The 21262-nt window shown below is 40.0% G+C and overlaps 2 protein-coding genes across 4 annotated transcripts in view; one reads left to right on the forward strand and one right to left on the reverse strand.

Annotated features, from left to right (window-relative positions):
- DOCK2 (dedicator of cytokinesis 2) overlaps positions 1–21262 on the reverse strand; it is a 161370-nt gene that overhangs the window by 56895 nt on the left and 83213 nt on the right. For both annotated transcript variants that reach the window (XR_005258503.1, XM_038149792.1), the window contains exons 28-29: positions 4844–4942; positions 3686–3780 (exon numbers count right to left, since the gene is read on the reverse strand). Coding sequence is in view for 1 of the 2 variants with exons in the window: in XM_038149792.1 (XP_038005720.1) it covers positions 3686–3780; positions 4844–4942 (194 nt within the window). In the remaining variant the exon portion in view is untranslated. The remainder of the gene's footprint in view (positions 1–3685; positions 3781–4843; positions 4943–21262) is intronic.
- INSYN2B (inhibitory synaptic factor family member 2B) overlaps positions 4975–21262 on the forward strand; it is a 36005-nt gene continuing 19717 nt past the window's right edge. For both annotated transcript variants that reach the window (XM_038149793.1, XM_038149794.1), the window contains exon 1: positions 4975–6176. The gene's annotated coding sequence lies outside the window, so the exon portion shown is untranslated. The remainder of the gene's footprint in view (positions 6177–21262) is intronic.

Raw genomic sequence — 21262 nt, forward strand, 5'->3', positions numbered from 1 at the left:
TTAGTATGTATAATGAAAGAAAATTGACAACAATTCCAGCTCTTTTGCCAAATACCTGCAGTGCTAAACCTTTCAAGTTAGACTTAAAAAGCACTGGGGAAGACTTGACTCTGACAGATGTCTGAAAACACTCAGATACACAGGTAATGAAAACATATTTTAGAACAAGCCAAACTACTGGTGCTAGAAAATACCCTTCAGTGTTATCTTGCAGGACTTTTTTCAGGGAGTAGGATCTGACCTTGAAATGTGCTGGTGAAACCCTGTTTCCCTTTATTTATAAATACCTTAAAATAATGTGGACAAGGCTCAAAAAACCAATCCAAATGGACACGCAATCAAAGTGCTCACAGCCCCTCCAGACTGGACACCAACCCAACTGATCCTAGGTACCAATTGTGATAAGATCAAATACTTTCAGACTGCCCTGAGGAGTTACCATTTCAAAGCCTACAGGACAGGAAGGGATGTGAACACTTTCCCTGCAGTTGCTAACCCTGCTAACTGTTCCTTTTACTCAGCGAATCTCAACTCCCCATGCACTTCATGTTGACAATAAAGTACATGAATTTCCTGGGAGAAATTATCTCTCTCTAAATTAAAATTATGAACAGCTGGAAGATAAACAGACTGTATGGTATTGCCTAAACCAGCCAAGCATTTCCCCACAAATGCCGTGTACTTAGGAATTACTGCTTTTAATAAGTTAATAGCCAATATCTGAGTGTCATGAGTGGAATAAAGTGCACATACAAGCAGTAGTAACTAATAAGAAGAAAGCAGTAAGCAACTTTAATTAGAACAAAAGTTAATTAAATCCACCATGGAGGATCACAAAAACAACTCAGATATTATATCCTCATGACCTCAATGATGATGTTACTGTTTCCCAAAGTGTTCTGCCCTACCTAGCATGCCATAAAAAAGTGTTCTTTCCATCTTGCTGTTAGTGGAAGGGGGGGGTGGAAACAGGAAAAACAAAAGATATTTAATGATTTCATTATTTCTTTCCCCCTTTTCATTCTCTGTTGTTCATTGAATACTGCCTGTCACACACAGCCTCTGCCTCCCTCAGAAGTGCTTTGGGCTGAGCATGCTTGGGAAGCAAAGAGCACTTTGTTTATCTTAATGATTTAAAGTAATTTGAGTTAAATCATTCCATCCTGACACAGACAAAGCTCTATTAGTAAGTTTAGTCAGTTAAGCTTCTACTCCAATTCTTTCAACTCCCCCACCAGAATTTCTCCTGGACAAGAATGTGCCCATTCTCCCTTCCTCTGGACCCTGTAAGTAGTCACTCTCTCATTGCGTGCCCCCACCTATGCCAGACACCAAACTTTTAGCTGAAATCTCCCTGATATCATTCAGGCACTGCCTGGTTTTACTTTCAGATATCAGGAATTGTCCTGCTCAGCAAACAGGACCAGACCTGCAGTGCTGATGATGCTCTTCCCTCTGCCCTGCTCTCTGGAAATGCACAGATTTCACATCTCTGTGCTGCAGTCCCTCCTACAGCAAAACTCCTCCAATTCCCACTTTCCTTGCAAGCCACAAAACACACAGGATCATGCAGGGGAGCTGCCAGGCTGTGCTGCACTCCCTGAGGGCACCAGTGCCACCAGCTGCACCCTGCCAATGCCCAGGTGACACCGCACACACAGATGTGCCCCGCAGCCCTCACCAGGCTCCTTGCAAATGCAGAAAGGGGAGACTCGAGGCAAAACACCTCCTCAGGGAGTGAAAACCCTGCATGGAGCCTCCTGTTCATAACAGGGCAAGAGAGAATGCAAAGCTTGCACTTGCTGGTATTTTTTGTGTTTGGTTTGTTGGGGTTTTGTCTTTTCTTCTCTCGGTGTTATTACAAGAGACCTAAGCCTGATCCCCTGTGACTTTTTCTCAGCTACTTCTCTGGTTTGTGGTAAACAATGTTAACAAGCCAAATCTAGAAAACTAAATTAATCTTCAATTTATTTTGTAGAATATCCATTCCCTAAAAAAAAAAAAACCACCCCAAAACCCAAACAAAGAAAAAACCAAAACCAAAATTCTATAAAGACTGATAAAAATCCTCCCTCTCAGTTGTTGATATAACATAAAATTAAGACATAAAGTAAGATCAATAACTCATTTCCTTATGCATTGCAGAGAACAGCAACATAATCAAGGAGTATAAACAGTGCCAAGTCATTTTAGGTAAGCAATGTGTTTACAGGAGAACTACTAAATAGCTTCTAAACAAAATTTTTTTAATGCTGACTTATTTCTTTACACAGGATAAAGCTTCGAGTGGCAAAACCTGCCTGGAACAACTCGTCCACAGAGTTCAGAGTCATTAGGAGGCACATGAACACAAATACAGTCCCCCAAAGCAATTTTACCTGTCAGGACCTGACTCAATACAGACACCACCAGGTGAAGCCCCAAGCCCCAAAGACATTCTTTGACCAAGGACAGACACTTCCCATCCTCACAGAATAAAAGAATCCCACACTTGTGGGTAATGCAGGTGTCAGCAGCATTTTCTAGATAAGTGAACCAGTTTTACATATGAAAGGTTTGATGTGCTGACATTGCCAGATGATTGTAAGTAGTTTAGTACTAAACTGTTATTTTTTAGAGTAACCCTTGCTACATCAAAACTAATTGCAATCACAGCAGCAGCAACATAGGAATGTGCAAGGAGTTAGAGTTTACCTGAGAGGCCAAAGACTGGCTCAGACAGAAAAACCAAGAAGGATGAAACTCCTGTAATGTACAAAATATTACCTGAATTTACACATCCACCAGCACATCTGTACCTGCCCTCCTCAAAGGAGTCAGGGATCCCTCTGCATGGTCAGAGGGGTCAGGGATCCCTCTGCATGGTCATTAATGCCCATGAGTGACAAAGTGAGGTTTGGACACCTGACTAGAACCATCTAGAACATAATCTTCACTTCTGAATCATGGAATACAAAAAAAGCCCCAACCAACCTTTTCATTTAACTTAATTCCATTCAAATCCCAGATTAAAACATATCCAATATTGAAATCTGGTATCACAAAACTGTACATTTTATTGACAAATCTTTTCCTCAAGACTGAGCACTCACAGGAGATAATGAACTTTATTAAGTATCCTCAGTCCTCTCTTTTTATATAGTATGAAAGTGGAAGAACTGGGTAACTGTGACATTCAATAAACAGCATCTGTGGATTAAGTTCATTCAAATGTATGCAATTTTGACACTTAACTCTCAGACCTGTCTCTCTGCAACTTCTAGAAAACTCAGTGTTACCACCATCTCTACAAAAGTAAAATAAAGACAGTACAGGTGACAGAAATCCTGCTTAAAAAATGTATTCACTTCATAACACAATCCAGCATCTAAACTCAAAGTGCTTCTTTGAAAACAAGAAGCCAGAATAAAAGCAACAGTAAAGGTAACATCCAAATAGATAAAAAAGTATGTAATTTTCCCTTTCCATTTTAAGTGGACAGGCAATTTTCCCTTTCCATTTTAAGTGGACTTGAAGCACAGGCAACAAGCTATTTAATGGGTTGTTTCATATGACCTTCTTGGCATTCCTCAGACTGGAATGATAAAGCAATCCTAGGCCTCACTGAAAATGTTTTGTAGGGTATGAAAGGAGTGACTCTCCAGCAGCACAGAGAGCAGGAGCTGGGTGCTGCTGCCCTCCTTACCTGTTCTGCACCATGCTCATGGCCATCCAGTCCGAGGGGTACACGTTCTTCCCGATGAGCTCTTTGAACATGATGAATGTTTCCATCAAGAAGTCCTGGAACAACAAAATGCAGTCAGGCTGGGGCTGTGGAACACACACTTGGAAGAGTTTCTGTGGGATTAAGGAGCCAAGATGGGGGGGTTCCACTTTGCTCTCAGTGAAGTCAAGAGAAGAACTCCTGGTGATATCTCAGTGAATCTGAGATTGGAGCCAAAGTTCTGTGGAACAGCAGTCTCAGCTTCCAAATGGAAGCTAAAAGCCATTACATTAAAGTCATCATACAGAGCTCTTCAGAAAATAGAAGGCATAAATGAAGGGAATGAAAAAGTTGTAGTACTTCTGAGTAAAATTTGGTATCTTTATGAATTAGTATCACTATGTGTAAGGATGAATAGGCTTGAAAAATGCAGATTTTTTTCCTTTTTTACTCCATTTAGTCCATACTTAAAATTTCAGTTATGGCACCAATCTGACTTTAATGAAGGAAGGAAAGTGATCACTTCTTGACAAGTGCAGATATTTCCTCCATGGACTAATAGCAGATGTAATCCAAACCTGTGCCACTACCCTGACAGCTACAGCAGCAGTGTAAAAGGACACACATGGGACTATGGAAACCTTCTGGTACCATTAAATTCTGGCAGAAAAAAATTGCAATAAAAGGATGCACTACAAGAATAGGGCATTTATTGCATTTAGCTTACAATGTTATTTGCACCAGGAGTTGACTCAACAGTGAAAATGGAAATGGATCACCAGGTGTGAAGTGTGGAGGGAATGTTCAACTAGGTGAGGATAAGTTTTGCTGTTGTTTTGTTGTGAGTTTATTCTTTTTCTTTTCCCCTTTCTCAAAAGAGTACAGCACAAAGATCCTATTACTTATTCTGGATCATTACATCACCCCCTCAGTGTCAGGATCAACAGAGAAATTTGTTTCTTTCCAAATTTCTGATTACAGTGCTGTCCACTGCCACCATTAGAAGAGGGAGGAAGTGCAATAACACAGAGGCAAAAAAGGTGCAGCAGCAGAATTCATTCTAGGATGAGTCAGACAAGAGATTCCAAAAAAAAATCTGCTGATTTTTCACTATCAACTCCATGATCACTTAGTACTCACCACTAGTTCTGAACTTGTCTGGAAAGTTTCAATGTACACTGAATAATGCTGGTCGTTCATCTGGTTTAGGATTGCTGTCATGCACGCCACAAAATGACTCTGAAAGCAAACCAGGAAGAATCAACACATGTGGATTACTGAAGATATTGGATTGTATTATTTCTAAAGTTGAAGCATGTGAAACGTCTGAAAATCCCTTTATGTATGTAAAAATAAATAATATTCAAGCTTTTGCAAGCCCAGATGAAAGAAACAAACTAAGAACTCCAAAAGGATTATTCTAAAACTGCCTTGGCAAGGACAGGCTCTGGTGAGAAAGCTGCATCATTAATGAGGCACCACATAAACACACATTGTGACAAGAAAACTTATATAAAGTGCAACTCACTATCACCTTAAGACTCCAAAAAGGCATGTGATGTCCCCTAGGATTCTTCTATTAAGAATTCATGGGAAGAAAATATATTAGAATAAAAAATTTCTAATAATTCTATTATTCACAGGAAGAAATAGTGCAAGAAATGCCATTTTTCACATTCTGCAGGTGTTTAAACAGCTATTAGGGAACTCTCAAACCTCTATAGAGCATTATGACCTTGACATCTCAAAACTTCATTCAAACTTTCTCACAAGGAAATACTTAGTCTTTCTCAGTTCCTAAAGTGAAAATGCTGAAAGACACAGTGAAAGCTCAGGGCTGGAAATCACGTATGTTACTGAAAGCCACAAAGACATTTCTTTCCCCAGCAACAATAGTGAGTTTAATGATTTGCACTCGTCCTTTAAGACGGAGAAGATTCCTCCTCACCGATTCCTTTTAATGCGCTGAAGTTGTAATTCTTGCACCCTTAAAAACAAGCCTGCTTTCACTGCTTTGATTTCATTTTGACGACAACATTGCTGAGCAGGCAGAATAATTTCCTGGATGTCCCGGGCTCCTTCCAGCGGCCCGGGGCTGCGAGCGCTGGGGGCGCCGCTCGGATGCTCAGTGTCACCCGGTGCCGCTCGGGCTCGCTGTGTCCCCGCATCACAGCGGCACCCAACCATTTTGTCCCCATTCCAGAGCAGGAGCAGTCCCTGCTCAGCTCTGCCTGTCACCACTAGAGGTCTTGCGCTTCCCTCCACGAGCCGCTCTCCGCTCCGTGCTGCTGGGCTTTATTTATTTATTCCTACGCGAGCAGACCCAGCACACCTCTCGCATACAAAGAGTGAAATTACAACCTAAAGGACCTATCGAACCTTCTTTTGGAGTAACCTTAGTGCTAGTGAGAGCCTTGCCTACTTTTTAAGGCTAAGAAGACTCATTTTCTGCAGGTAAACCCAAAGCTTTCAGGTAAGGAATCGTGTGCTCTCGGGTACTGATGCTCTTCTCAAAGAAATGCTGGATTTCCTGCAGTAGTACTTCACTTTTACAGTTCTGGGGCAGACAAATCTTTGCTGTGGTGTTAAATGCATAGCTGAAAGGAATAATGAATTGCAAAGGATTCTGTACTGAAATTGTGTGGGGGTTTTCTTCTCATGTCTTGATTTTGAAAAAAGATTACCAAGTTAGGGAATTGACACAAAAAGCAGCTTGTATTTTTAGTAGTTACACATTCACCACTGAATGCCTTTCTAGACTCAAGTTAAATAATCACTGCTTGAAATAAGCAGCATTTCTTCACAAGCATTGCATAGATGTATTATGATGCTTAAGGGCAAAAAGACTTTAAGAAGGTTATTTCTTTTGTTAAAACCAACTTCAAAAATGTGTCTAGCTATATCTGTGATTGTGGTACAGCACAAATGCCTCAGTGACTGCATGTGGTGATTTTAAATTTAACAGATGATATGCCTTGAAAAAAGCCACTAGGAAAGATCACATCTTGCTGGCCAGGACCTCGCATCAAACCTGTCAAATTCACATCAGCTGGACTGAATGATAATAAAAAAAGATGTCAGTAAAGATGGTCTGCTGCAAAAACTTCCTCCATCGTTTCCATGTAACTGTAAAGCAGGGAAATACAAATACTGTTTGATCTTTATTCGTTTTCTTGCCAGCAATCTCAACTATCAGAAATCATCTGCTAGCATCTTTATAGGTTTAAAGCTTGCCCCTCCCTCCTAATCCCCAAATGGCAGCAATGAATATTCACTTCTCAGAGGCAGCCTCAGATCTCTGAAGTGCCCCTGCACCCCCAGCACTGCCACTCTCCCTGGCAGGACTGAAGGGTGGCTCAGGGCTCTCCACAGCTCTGCTCAAACCTGCAAATGCCTCTCTGCATTCGCTGAAATTCTCCTCTGGGGTTTAAGTGCCTCTCACTGGAGAGTGCAAAGAGCACAAACTGCCTGTGAACAGTAAGTTCTGCACAAAACCAGCTCTTGTGCCTGGCCACAGCCTGTGTGTTCACAGCATGGGCAGAAGAAATTCAGAATCACACAAGAGTCTATTATAAAACTGATTTCATTAAAACAAACGTTGTACATAGGGATGGAATAGTTAGAATAGGTTAGAATAGAATAGGATAGAAAAGGTTGTGGCAGACAAGGTGAAGTTCAGGTAGAATCCTAGCAAATCATTTTAGCTGTGCTCAAGCTTGTTAGGATTTAGGCAGTGAATTACAGCAGAAAACATTGATTAGAACTAGGTCAAATGTATGAAAAATGAATGTATCAAATAAACACTTTAATGCTGAGACAATATGAACCGAAAAAACCCAGAAACAACTCTGCATGACTGTAAAGAGCTCTAATGAAATATTTCCCAATTTCAATACATTAATTTATTTATGAACACAAAAGAATCCAAAACAGTGAATGCACTGAATTCTATTTTTAAATGATACCATTTCCTGCCAGACTTTAAAAAAATGTGTAAAGAAATAGGGCAATTGATAGTATGAATGCTGCACTGCTGTAAGGAGCAGGAACATGAGTAAATAGGTGTCAGATGAAAATGAAACAGAGGAGAAAATGGGCAGGAAACATTCAAATTCTCTGTTCACTTAAAATCCCCCATAATTAGTACCATATATAAATGAAATAAAGTGCTGGCTTTAGTATAAACACTGCAAAGTAGTGGGTAAGGTGAAAGAGGTGTTGTTTCACTTGAGTATATACAAAGTACACCAAAAGGAATTGCAGACTTATTCTGTAAAACAAACAGGGCTTCCTGAGGTCAAGCAGGAAGATGTGGAATCTCTTACACTGCTGAAAAAGTGCAGATTAGCTGTGGATGCAACATGTACAGGAAAAGAAACAGCTGAGGAACATCAGGATCATATGAGTAAGATGACAAACTTCAACACCTAGCAACTAAGCCCAGCACACTTTATAATAGCAGATGGTGACAGGTTGCCGTAGTAACTTCAAATAGAGCAGCAGCACAAGGATGAGGCAAATGCACTGGAAAAACAACAGAAATAACATGGAATGAAGCTACATTTTGATCTAATCTAGTAGAAGGGTTTCAGTGGCTGCAGGGTAGGCAATCCTCATGCAGATGCACTTCTGGAAGGACTCAGGGGGATATTTATTTAATGTAGTCACTTAAGTAGCATTTACCTCATTAATAGAGCACTTTGCCAGCACAGAGCCTGACTGTAAACACAAAACCACATGGACAGGCTCGTTTTGCTCACCCTCACAGGCAGGGGGAGGCAAGGGGGCTCTGCAGCATCCTCACAACCTGTGACCCCACACTAATGATGGTTCATGTTTGATTAACACATGACTTTCTGTGTGAGGCAAAGAAACTGATTCAAACAACCCAGCATTCTCGTGGTGTTTGCAGCAGTTTTAATAGCTAAGATTTAATTCTGAACTCCCTTTTAGGGTAAGCCAGAAGTTTCAAACTTCATTGCATGTTAGAAACAGTAATTGTAAAAATAATAGACATAAAGAGAGTGACCAAGAATTTCATTGGGCCAAAGAGTTCTGCTTTGGTTGTTTTTTTTTTTTTTTGTTGTTCAGAAATAAGTACAAACACATTTCTGGAGGAAAAGTGAGAAATATGTCATCTTGAGTGTAATTAAAGAAAAACTAACCAATCACCTATTTTAATCAAGTGTTAAAAATCATCAATATTTATGTTGTACCACAAGTTTGTTATTGAGAATATCTCCAAAAATACTGTCTTCACAGAATCATTGAGACATCACAGCTGTTCCTTGTCATGAGCTACAGAGCAACACGAAAACAAGTATGGAAGATGCTCAGTGATGCCACAAAGAACCAGAGTAGCTTGAAGCCACAGTTCCTCAGAAAACCCCATTAAACTTTGAGAACTGTGGCATATGTAGAGCTTGAGACAAACATCTTGATCATATTATGCAAATACTAAACAATACCATTCTGAAAGGAAAAATAAGCAGAATTTCAAGTGAATTGCTAATGCAGTAGTTCTGTTTCTCTCCAGAAATAGATGTCCCTGCCAATGCATGTGCAGTCCTAAAATGTAGTGTTTTGGGCTGGAAAGGCACAAATACATAAACATTAGGACAGGCTGCTATGCAGCAACCTCGAGTATCCATCACGTGTGAAATGGGGAATAGCTCCCAATCCACGCAGACTTGGAGCCTGCCAATGAGCACATGGTGCTAATAATTCACTTACAGTAACATTCATCTACTCTTAGTGGATCTGAGTTTTTAATTTTGCATTTTTACATTCATTGGTTCTGTCTCCTTGTGTTTTATAGCTGACTGAACAGCATCCTGCTTCAGCATCTCACTGACAGCCTTGGATTTCTGACTGAAAACATGCTGGGCTCTTTTAGCTTGTCCTACCATTTCCTTTATAGTCACAAGATTTAGCTAAAAGGATGCACAACTATAAAAGCAGCAGACTTCCAGGTAGAATAACACAGAACAATTTGGTAGCACAATGAGAGAGTAACTGCAGCTGCTCTGTGCGATTTTAAGATTTGTTACAAGTTAGACAAACACAACAATTTCAGTATTATTTCATTCAAGACTTTTCCAGACACAGATAAAAGCAATAAAATAATGGTTCATGGTAGGACATAAAAGTAGCTTGATTTTCGTGGAGTATATCCTTTGCCATCCTTGGTTGTTTTTTTCAGGGTTTTTGTTTTAACGTTGTACTGCTTTTCCAGCAATATTCCAAAAAAGAAGATTTTTCATTCTCTGCAATGTTTTTTCTGCTGCTGGGTTTTGTTGTTTGGCTGGTTTTGTGCCATAAATCCTCTCCAGAATTTCGGCTACTGTCTCTGGTTGATATGAACACTCCACTGTAATTGATTTAACTTCTGCTGAAGTCTGTGTTCAAACACAGTTGTCTAATTTACTACTTTCCTGTAATATTAACTTTATGTTCATCTTCAAAGCATATTTACAAATAAATTATGAATAACAATAATCAGTGGGGTCAGAAAGCACTGAGTTGAGCTCAGCTGGTCAGAGCATGATGCTAATAATGCCCAGGTTGTGGGTTTAATATCTGTGTGGGCCTAAAGGGTCCTAAAGGGTTGAACCCAATGATCCCTGTGAGTCCCTTCCAACCCAGAATATTCTGTGATTCCTCTATGTGCTGTGATCTGGAATGAGCAATCATTGCTTGGAAACTGAACTAGTCCAGGGCACAGTTATCAAAGACAAAAAGAGAGAAAATAAAGGATCTGTTTCACCTCCTCACTTAAGCACTGCTGCCACACTCCTGACCTCAGCTCTGCTCTAGCAGATGAAATCTGCCATACTTTGCCTGCAGGGATCTGTGCAGCTTTTCCCTCCTCCTCTGCATCCCACTGATTGCCTCCCCACAATCCCCTGACCTGGTCCCTCAGGCCAGAAGGACCTTCCTGCCCTGGTCCATGAGATGTGCACTGAGACACCTCCGTGTCCTGGGGCTCTCAGGCTGCTCATTTCCCTGATTTCTTATCCCAGGGCTGCTGCACTGCCCTGGTGCCACTAAAGCAGATGGGCAGCCAGGCAGGCAGAACGTGGCTGGTGCTGCCCAGTGTCCCAGTGCACTCATTCCCAGCTAGAAAGGATGAGAAGCACTGAACTACAGGCAAGGAATCAGATTAAAAATACCACCCGTGGTTTATTTCCTGTACAAAGATTGGCCAATCTCTTCCATTTGATAGGACTGGAAACCAGCTTGGGAACTTGCAGGAGGTGATGGAGGGGCTGGGGGAAGGGTTCCCTGCCCTGAGGTGCAATACAGAGCAGCAGGAACCAACCCAGCCAGGGCTGCAACAGGAGACTGCAGAGCAGAACAGAGCAGCTGCCAGGGAGAGCAACCCTGGGGTCAAAAAGAGCAGAACTGAGCAATCCAAGCTCTTCAAAGTGCAGTTGCAGCTTTTATTGCTAAGCCATGTACTTTAAATTTACACAATGTGAAGATGAATGCCTTGGATGATGATTCACTTCCTTAAAACGAAACAGAGCCACCTCCTGTATTCCCAGAACTATACCACTCTATTGGATTTTGTTCTTTTTCAGCTGCACTTACTGAAGACAGAAAAATTAAATTAGATTTCAACTACTTGATCAGAGATGAGACTAATAAAATATATTTGTGAATGGCAAAAAACAAAGCTTTATCACAATAGTTCTGCTTAAAACTGTTGAAAGTCATTTCACTGCAGAAACTTCCTTCTTACTTTTAAATTGATCTTATGGAGAAAACAGGGCCCAATAAAAATAATTTTCCAACAAATTACATCCATTAGACTAACCAGTCTACCCACAGTGTTTGTTTAGGATTGATTAATAGCAACTAGCAACTGTTAGAACAGTTTTAATTTGCATCTGAAATATTTTTCATATTTAGATGATATCCAGTAGGGGCTTCTATGAAGTTTTTAAATGGTTTTGTAACAGTTTTTAAATGGTTTTGGGCTCCACTTTTTAGCTTGAAAAAAATCTTGAAGCCTGGTTAGCAGAGTAATGGGCAAAACCAAAAAATTCATAACAAAACCCAAAATCTTTCTAAAGAGAGCTTGTCATACTGAATCTTGGGCAGGTTGCTTAATGGAAAGCAGAGGGGATTCTCCATGAAAGAAAACCCTGTGGAAACTCGTGTATAAAGATGAAAGGATAAAACTCCAAAGATTACAGAATGACCTGCCAATGGACACAACCTACAACCCACAACCTATAGCAAATGATGCATCCTCCTCAGGGGTGGGTCTCTTCAAGGGATGTCACTTATGTCCCAGTTGGTTGAATTTCAATTGTAATGTAACATAAACAGGGAATCTTGATACTCTAATAATATGCAGATAGAAATTTCCCAAATAGCATTTTCGGCATCAATTATTTGTGCATATGCTAATCTGTATTTTTGAGGGAGATTCTAACACATTATCCCTGGGCTCTGGCAGAATAAGGAATACTCCTTTAATAACTTAGCACCAGCCCAAGGGCTGGATTCATTAAATACTTACAATATAAGTAGAATGAAGAGGAGAGTTGAAATTTCTTTGAATAACTAAATCAGGGATTATTTTAGCTCTTGTTTTTACTTCCTTTTCTTTTTTTTTTCTTTTTTTTTTTTTTTTTTAATGAGAAAAAGAAAAAAACAGTTAAAAGCCTGTAAAAGGTAAAGAATTCCAGAGTGCCCTGGCTTAGGCTCCATCAGGGGTGTGACTGCCCTTTGCTTTCTCAGTCACTGCAATCCAGGAGCCACTGTATCCTAAAACCACAATGGGACAAGACTGAACTCCAGCTCTTGGGCTGTTTGGAGAATGCACCAGGATAGTAAAAGCCAGCACCTCTTCTCCCCAGGCATTAAACCCCTCTGACATAAAATGGTATCCTTATTCTGAAATTAAAACTTGCTCCCCCCCAAAAAAAAACCAAACATAAACCATCCTCAGAAAAATGAATGAGTATTGATGTAACAGCACTGTGTTACAACAGGTCCTGCCCAAACACAAACTGGGCTTCAAACAGTTTTCAACAATTTCCCAAGCATGATTATCAGAATGTTTTGTGGTGCCACGTCATCTGACCATCTGAACTCCTGAGGATGATGGCTGTGTGCCAAAGGGACACTTCTTTGTGCTGCTTTACTGCCAAAATATTCAAGGCTATCAGCAGAGATTTATTTTTCCTCATCTCTAAGCTAGGATTTCATTCAAATAGATTGTCTTGCTAAGAAGCCAGGGTACCAACACCTCCTCCTGGACAGAGCAAACAGAAATAATGAGTGTAGATACATGTTAGGGAATTGCAATCCTAACAGGAAACAAACAAAAAGCAGAATCACATGCATAAAAAAGCAAACTTGATCAATGAGAGTGCCAGAGAAATAGAATCTGTTATGCCTCTGATATTCAGAGTTTGCATCACCTGAGCAGTCTTAGAGTCGCTTATTTTTATGATTAGTCACTGCAATACAGAGTGTGTGGGAGCATCAGTACATATCTAACAACACACACAGGGAAAAGGTGATGATTAGAAACATTAAAAACTACACCTCCACTGTATTTTCCATATTAGTGCTGTTGGGTTTGATAGCAGCTCCAGGACTGTGCTACTGAAGCTGTTCAGAAAAGCTTCTTAGATCATGGTTGGTAGTGTCACCTTTGTTCTAGTCCTCTCCTGAAGTGCCACCAAAGGACCTGTTGGGAAGCAGGTTATTTTCTGTCCTTTTAGTTCTAGAGAGCTGAGGGACAGGACCAGCATTTGGTAGATGCTAAAGAACTTCCAAGATATTTCAGGAGAGGTCTCATATCTTGACAACATCATTGTGGTATGTTTTATAAACAAATTCTTCTCCCATATTAGTTAACATAAAGCCATTGTGCTGGATGTTCCTTTACAGCTTCCTAGACCTGGATCTTGTGATCTATTGTGTGGTTCCTGGGCAAGGACTCTCCAAACTATGGCTGCGACATTATCATATTAAGGCAAGAGTCTGGGAAGCTGGAGGGACTGGAATCAAATTTTCCATTTAGATTATTATCAGTTTTCAAGGCATGTTCATTAAGAAGAAAAAAAGAAAAAAAAGTAACTTGTTCTGCTCAGTTTTTGTTTTAAAGGAAGTCGCTAATATTTTAAATCTTAAAACAAGATTTCCTAGACTGCAGAGCTCAGTGTCAGGAATCCAGTAACGGAAAGTATTACTTTCCTAAGTATTTCCCTTAAAATAAATTGTATTTCTTATATTCAGAAAATATGAAAATAAAGCATTTTCTACTAGATCAAGGCCATTTGTCTTTTTTGAAATGGCTCTGTAGTCACATAAGGTGAAAGTGTCATTTATTTGATCTCATCTTGGTACAAGGTTTTGACCTCCAAGACTGTTAAGTACAACAAACATTAAAATACTTTAGTAATATTTAGGAAATAATTAAAAATCATTTATCTATGATAAAAATATATAAAAATATATATATTTAGAAAAAGGTTATAACCAAATAAGGGAACTGATATTGTTCATAAGTTGATTCTGAATGAACAAGGCAGTAGAGAAGGAGGGAATTTGGGACACAGGAGCAGTAGTGGAGCTCCCTTAGCCCTTCCAGATTATCCCAGAATTCTGCCTGTGCTGCAATTAGAGAGTTCCAGGACATTAGGTCGGCCCTAGCAGGTTGTGCAGCTCAAGGCACAGATGCTCTGGAAGAACAGAGCATCCAAGCATGAAAACAGGAAACCAGTAATGTGGTCCCAGGGATTTGGGAGAAGACAGAAAAAGGAACTTGCACTCGGCTGAGTTAAGAGCACTATCCAGGATTTCACAGCAGTGTGAGGGGAGCAGGTTCTTAGGTGGCAAGGAAACTGGGAATGCAAATGTGCAGGATGTGGGCATGGGCTGGCAGCAGCTGCAAAAACCCAAAGGGAGCCCTTGTTCAGATGATTTCCCTGCTGCTGCCTCCAAGCCCTACATCAGTGGTGGCCCCAGAGGTTTGGGCACCCCAGTGCTCCCAGACAGGCTAACAGGGAAACAGCCTGATGTGCAAACCTGGGGGACATCCTGGGGACATGCAAAGGGCATCAAAATAAGCCTTGTTAGTCTGCTAACAAAATCTTAATTATTGCAACAGAAATAGCTCTGAGAGTGCTGTGATTTTCTGAAAGCTCTTCACAAAACAGATGACACCAGGATTACAAACATCTCAATCAACATATGAAACATATTGTTTTTAAAAAGGAAAGGTGCTCCCACTGAATGAGGTCGCTTCCTATTATACAAGGATACACATGCCCTCAGGCTGCCAGCTAGACATTCCTGCCTCATAACTCTTCTTCTGGACTTAGGGGAATAACAAGGCAATCTTGACAGATTACACATGGCAACATTTCTGGGGCTTCTGGCATTTTTTAAGGTGTTTAGTAGTTAGTTTAGTTCTTTTTTTTTTTCTCTCTTTTTTAAAAATTATGTTTAATTTTACAAGACAAACCAACCTACCAACCAAAACCTGAAGCACACACCTCATTTTATGCAGCTAACACATTATATAATAACCCTAACCCAAGCCTCTGTAACAGCTTCTGGGTTGCCTGCCTGCCTCAGCTTTGTTGTAAGGTATTAAACTAATTTGGTTTCTTCTTTAACTTTTTCTGGAAAACGTTGGAAAAACTGCATGTCCAGTCATGTCTGAATTGAGACACAACCACACCTATGAGCTCCATGTTTTACTTGCCTTTTTAATAACACAGGTTTGCATTGCAGTATTTTGCTTGAATCGCACTGCTACTTACCCAAATTAAACCTGAAGCTATTCCCAAGGAGACCTTTTACATTGAAATTATTCTTTAAAATAAAAAACACCACAGTTTGCTGAAAATAACCTCATTGCAGGGCCATTAAAGCAATACAGTGCTCATATGGAATAATGAAGGAAGGAAGTAACTTCTATAAAATTGCTGATATTTCACTAACAGGCCCTGGGAGATCATCCCAGGGATACAAAAAAGAAGAAAGGTCATCTTTGTTGCTGAGACAGGGCAGGCCATATTCCGTATTATGTAACAACTTCAGAGACTGCTCTTTTCTTCTCCAACTAGAGATGATACAATCATGTAAAATACTCAATTACTTGGGCCATTCTGCATTCTTATGCTTAGAAGAGGATCAGAAAGTACAGGGAAAGTGAGTTTAAGCCAATATTTAGCTTATGTAATTAACTTACGTATTACTTTCAAAGGTCTTCACATATTTCAAAACATAGGAGGACCTGAAGTTGCCATTAATTTGTACAGAATGCTGCATGTCTTCTGTCTCCTGTTTTCTTTAATATTAATTGACCTCACTGGTGCAAAAATAATTTGAGCATACAAAAATTTCTTGAAGATACTTATTTCCAAGCAGCCTTTTAGTTTAGGCTTATTGCAGTTCCCAAATGGAACTTCTGGACTTCTTCAAACTGCCAGCCTCAGTAAAGACTGAATAACAAAAACCCCAACCCTGAGTGACAAGCAGGTGGCACACAGCTCAGGACACTGCAGATTTATTAGACAAATCATCAATTATTAACTTCTCTGACTATCTCTGACTATAACTTTGTAAGCTAAAAATAAAATCTGAATTTATACAAGATATAAAATCAGATATAAGCTATTGAGAAACACCTGAAATGGGAAAGGCAAGGAAACAAACAGGCTTTTGTTTTGCCCTTGACATCACTGGGACATGAGCTTGTGTTGCCCAGAGAAGCTGTTCATTTCTCCAGCAAGGTTCAGAGCCCCTTGGAGTGTCCAGAGATGTTCATCTTCCCTTAGTGACCATCAGTAGGTCACCAAAGGGTCACCTCCCTCCCTCTGTGGTGCCATCTTCGAAAATTGACAAGGTGAAGCATCACCTTTCCCAAGAGGAGAGTGAAACGTTTATCTACACTTTGTGATTTATTTTTGTAAACCACAATTGCAACTTGGCTCTTTGGACACGTTCCAGGACAGACCAGACATAAGATCCATGATTCTAAATGTGCCCAGCAGACAGAAATAAACCTGTGGGATACTTTAGTGTGTTACCAGATCACTCTCTCTTCCCATCTCAACACAAAATAAAGCATCATCATCTCACTTTTTCTGCTATGGGACTGAATTCCTTTCAAATACAAGTGTTATCTCACTACATGCAGTAGCTCCTCCTCCTAAGGCCCCAGAGTTTCAGAGAATTTCCTTCATTCTCTGTTTCTGCAGGAGTTCTGCTCTGTGCCAAAGACCCCCAGCTACTGAATCTCAGCCCTTAACTGGAGGTGTTGTGGCTTCTCCAACAATAACCTCAAAGTGCAGAGTCTCCACATGGAGAGTTTATAGATTTAAGAAATGATTTACATTAATATTACTTGGATATTAGGAAATAAAGATTATCAAGTTTAAGCGCTGAATAGGGAGGAACAATTACTTACAAGGTTGATAAAAACCTATAAATTTATTCTTTTACTTTTAAGGTTTTTTTTTAAGATGTCACCTAAGCCCTTCAGTCATCAGGGACATCTGAGTTCCAGCCAAGTGTCTGGTCCCTTTGTAACTCTGTTTCCAACTTCATGATACTATACAAGCTTTGGATAAAGGAGAAACACACATTTTCTTTTAAATACCAGGAGAAAAAGTTGCTAGGCATTTTTTGGAATGTTTCATCTTCCACAATTCCTTAGCACCTGTTAGTACTGAGACAATTTTAGCTTTCATAATCTGCCCCAAGCCAGCAGTAACCACCAAAAAAAGTAAAAATAAAAGAATATTATTCAGATAAAGTGTGAAGAACAAATTAGTCAGTTGTTTGTCTTACCCCAGTGGGACAAGTTTTGACTGAATTTTTATTCAATTGCTTTGAAGAAAAAACAGTATCTAGCCATAAATATTTTAATAATATAAAATAATGCTACACATGGCAATAATGCTGTAATTTAGAATGGGTGTCTCTATCAAAGCAGAAGCTGCAGAGAAACTTTCATTTTCCTGGTGCTCCGTATGTGGGGCGTAGTGCCAAGCTTGGAGAGCAATTGTAAAGCTACATTATTTTTCAGGCTATAAATAATTAACTGAAGTGGGATTCTTTTAAATCCTCTCAAAAAGCAAGGCTTTTCAAAAGCAAGTTCTCTCCACCTTTAGAAAAGGTAGTCAGGCAATAATGATGCTACAATTCAAAAGTAAAGGCACCTGCCCTGCATAATAACAATCTGTGCATCTCTCAAACAACATTAAGCTGCAGACTGTTCAAAGATACAGGGCAGAAGTGGTGTATAAATTGACAGCATAAAGTCAGAGAGAATTATGGATAAGTTGGTGAAGCAGACTTAAAACACAACTCTAAAAACTACCTTTACAATGCTCATAAAAGAGAATAAACCTTTCTCATGGATTTAGAGAGAAGTACTGCACAAGGGAGCAGACACAAGTTAAACATACCTGTCCTGTCCCTTCCCATTATTCTATTGCAACAGATTATTCTATTTAACAACTCAGCTACTGAGTTGTTAAATAGACAGTCATGATACCAAGAGTTGTGTTCTTACCAAATATTTGTCTTATAAATCTGAACTGTGAATTTCCTTAACGCCTTTACTATTGATGACATGAAACAGAACTAAAATTTGCAACTGCAAAGTCAGAAGAAGAGAACAACCATTCAAAGATTTATCATGCAGTTCTCCTCCATTTAATTGTAACCCCTCAAAAGACATGTGACTCAACTCTCCAACATCAGCAGGCTGGTGTATTTTGATGTAAAATAGCAGGGACTCAAAATAAACTCTACTCTTCACTAATCCCCCTTCAGAGTGGATAATTCTGGCTCCTGACAGGTTGAGGATAGAATGAAACAGATCCCACACAAGAACCTGAACTACCAACCTTGCTGCCAATCATACCACAGCTCCATTTTGCAAACATTCCAAAGGAGATGTGCCAAGGCATCAGCCTGGTGGAGCAGACCACACTGCAGGGTGATAGAGCCTGAGAAAAGCTTCCTCTGACACTGAAAACAGCCGTGGCCATCACTGAGCAGAGATTTTCTCAGAGGACTCCCCAGCTCCTTCTATCCCCAAGCTCCATTTCGCCTCCACCTGTAGCTTTTTGTGCCAGACTTTGGGAGCCTGTGGGAAGTGCCAGTCTCTGCAGACACCCTGCCAAAGCCAATAAGCACAGTTCCAGTCTCTCCTGCATTTACTGTCAGCCAGTGGCTGCTAACCCAGTCTGAGCTGCCCTAATTCAATTCCCCCACACCAAAAATATTTTTCAAAACCGACATCCGGGAAGGGGCACAGCCAGGTGCGTTCAGCTGAGAGCACAAAACACATCTCTGGAGGATGAAATATCCAGTTACTCACATTCCTGATGTCATTCACTGCTCTGGAGGAACACAGGTAAAAAAGCCTCGGGATGCAATTTTAAATTCCAGCCCTATTACCACAACGAGAGCTGGCACAGTGTTCCCACCCAGGTTCCAGTGCTTCCACAGGGAACAGAAACCATGGGACAGTGAGTTTCAGTGAGAGCTTGGCACGGTTTCTGTGGCATTCACATTCACTGAAAAAATTCCTTCGCCCAGGATTTTCTCCTGGGAAGCTGAGAGGCCTCAGAGAAAAGGGAAAACAATTCTTATCTCATTTGCTTCTCCTGTGTGGAATGTGTTTGGGGATTGTTTACCCACAGGTGATTGTTTTATTGGATTCTAGTATGAGTTGTTTTGACTCATTGGCCAATTTGGGCCAAGCTGTGTCAGGACTCTGGAAAGAGTTTTCATTATTAATTTTTAGCATTCAGTAAGTATCTTTGCTGTATTCTTTAGTATAGTATAGTACTCTTTAATATAATATAGTATCATAAAGTAATAAATCAGCCTTCTGAGAACATGGAGTCAGATGCATCATTCCTGCCTTTGTCAGGGCATTCCCAGCAAATACAATGCTGGTTTCTTCTCTCGCTGCTTCCCCAAGTACCCAGGTTTGTGACACAAGTGAGAGTAACAGTTGACTCCTTACATTTACTGAAACTCCCACTTACTGAAGTGGCAAAAAAAGTTCTGGACATCCTAAAGAAACATAACTGAACACCCAGTGCTTACAAGGCATCCCACACAGCTGCAGCGCAGCAGACTGCTAAATACTCTTGGATGAAGCTTTGCCATGTCATTCTTGATCTGAAGTGATGAATTCATTGGAAAAAAACCCCAGAAATTAACTGCAAGCTAAGGGGCTGCAGCAAGTACACTCAGAACTTGTTTTTTAGGATTAAATAAATGCTGTCATGATGAAAAAAACCCAGTGTAGAAGTCACAGTCTTTAGCAAGCACTTTGTACTGGTTTTAAATGGTGTTTCTTATGGCAGTGTCTCAACAGGAGAAAGGTGCTGGGCAGCGGCAACCTGTCACACAGGAACCATGAAAATGCAGCTTTTAAGTTTGCTGCTTGGGGAAAAATAGTAAGATTTTCTGTTTTAACAGGCATAGTCAATATAATTGACAATCAAAGAAAAAGTTCAAGAGGTCGAAGTTCATTTTTATGAACTAAAATTAGTTCATTTTTATGGTCTAATCTGTCTTTAACCAAGTGCTGAGGCCTGCAAGGCAGCACAGGGTGCAAACCTGCCTTGCACTGGTTACCTACAGATCTACATACAGCTCTGTTAACATTTTATAAAGCCTGAATAAAAACCTTCAATAATCTAAAGTGTAAAATGCGTGCACACTTTGATACAAACATCAAGTACTTAGCAATATTTTTTCAACTGATAAGATTTATACAAGGAAGAGCACTGAAATTTTGTGCTGTGAACCAGCTATTTGGACACTTTCCAGCTCACCAGCCTGTCACATTGGATAACTTCCCTCTCCCTGTAGGCATTCAAGCAGTTCTTCAAGAGAAATTTCTCAGTTTTAAGTACACTCATCTTTGCAAACTAACACTGAAAAAAAATCCAACTTGTGTCTGTATATAAGTATGTGACTGAGATGCCTCACTCTAAAGTGAATAAAGAGTATCTTACCTCCTGACACTAAACCTTGCATGAACAATTTCCAGCATATGCTGCAGAGGAAATACTGAGATAAAAATATTGTCTAATCCATGAAGACTTTTTTTCTGACAGAGCAAATGGAATATATCATCTTTTCATAGGAAAAGAACTTTTATTTTTATTAAAGTAGAATAGAGGAATTTCAAGTACCATGGTTCTGAAAGTTATTTCAGAAATAAGATCATCATGGTTTTAGCTCTTCGTGCATCTTCAGCACTTCATGTGCAATGGCATTGCATCATCTCAATCAAATCATAGGCAAACCAGACCCAATTTTCATCGCTAGAACTTGCTTAGCTAAGTCCATTTTCTGCTGCAGTAAATATCACAGCATCTTCTCTACCCAGTCTCACCAACCTGAAGTAATTTTCAGATTTTGCTCTAAAATTAATCAGAGACAAAATCCTGTAATCTCTTCCATTACTGAAATGTTCCCTTTCTGAGGACAGAAGCTTCCATCCTACCCTGTATTCCCTATCTCTGTTAGATTCTCTTCTCCAGTCAC

This window comes from Motacilla alba, chromosome 13 (assembly GCF_015832195.1).
Source record: "Motacilla alba alba isolate MOTALB_02 chromosome 13, Motacilla_alba_V1.0_pri, whole genome shotgun sequence".
NCBI lineage: Eukaryota > Metazoa > Chordata > Aves > Passeriformes > Motacillidae > Motacilla > Motacilla alba.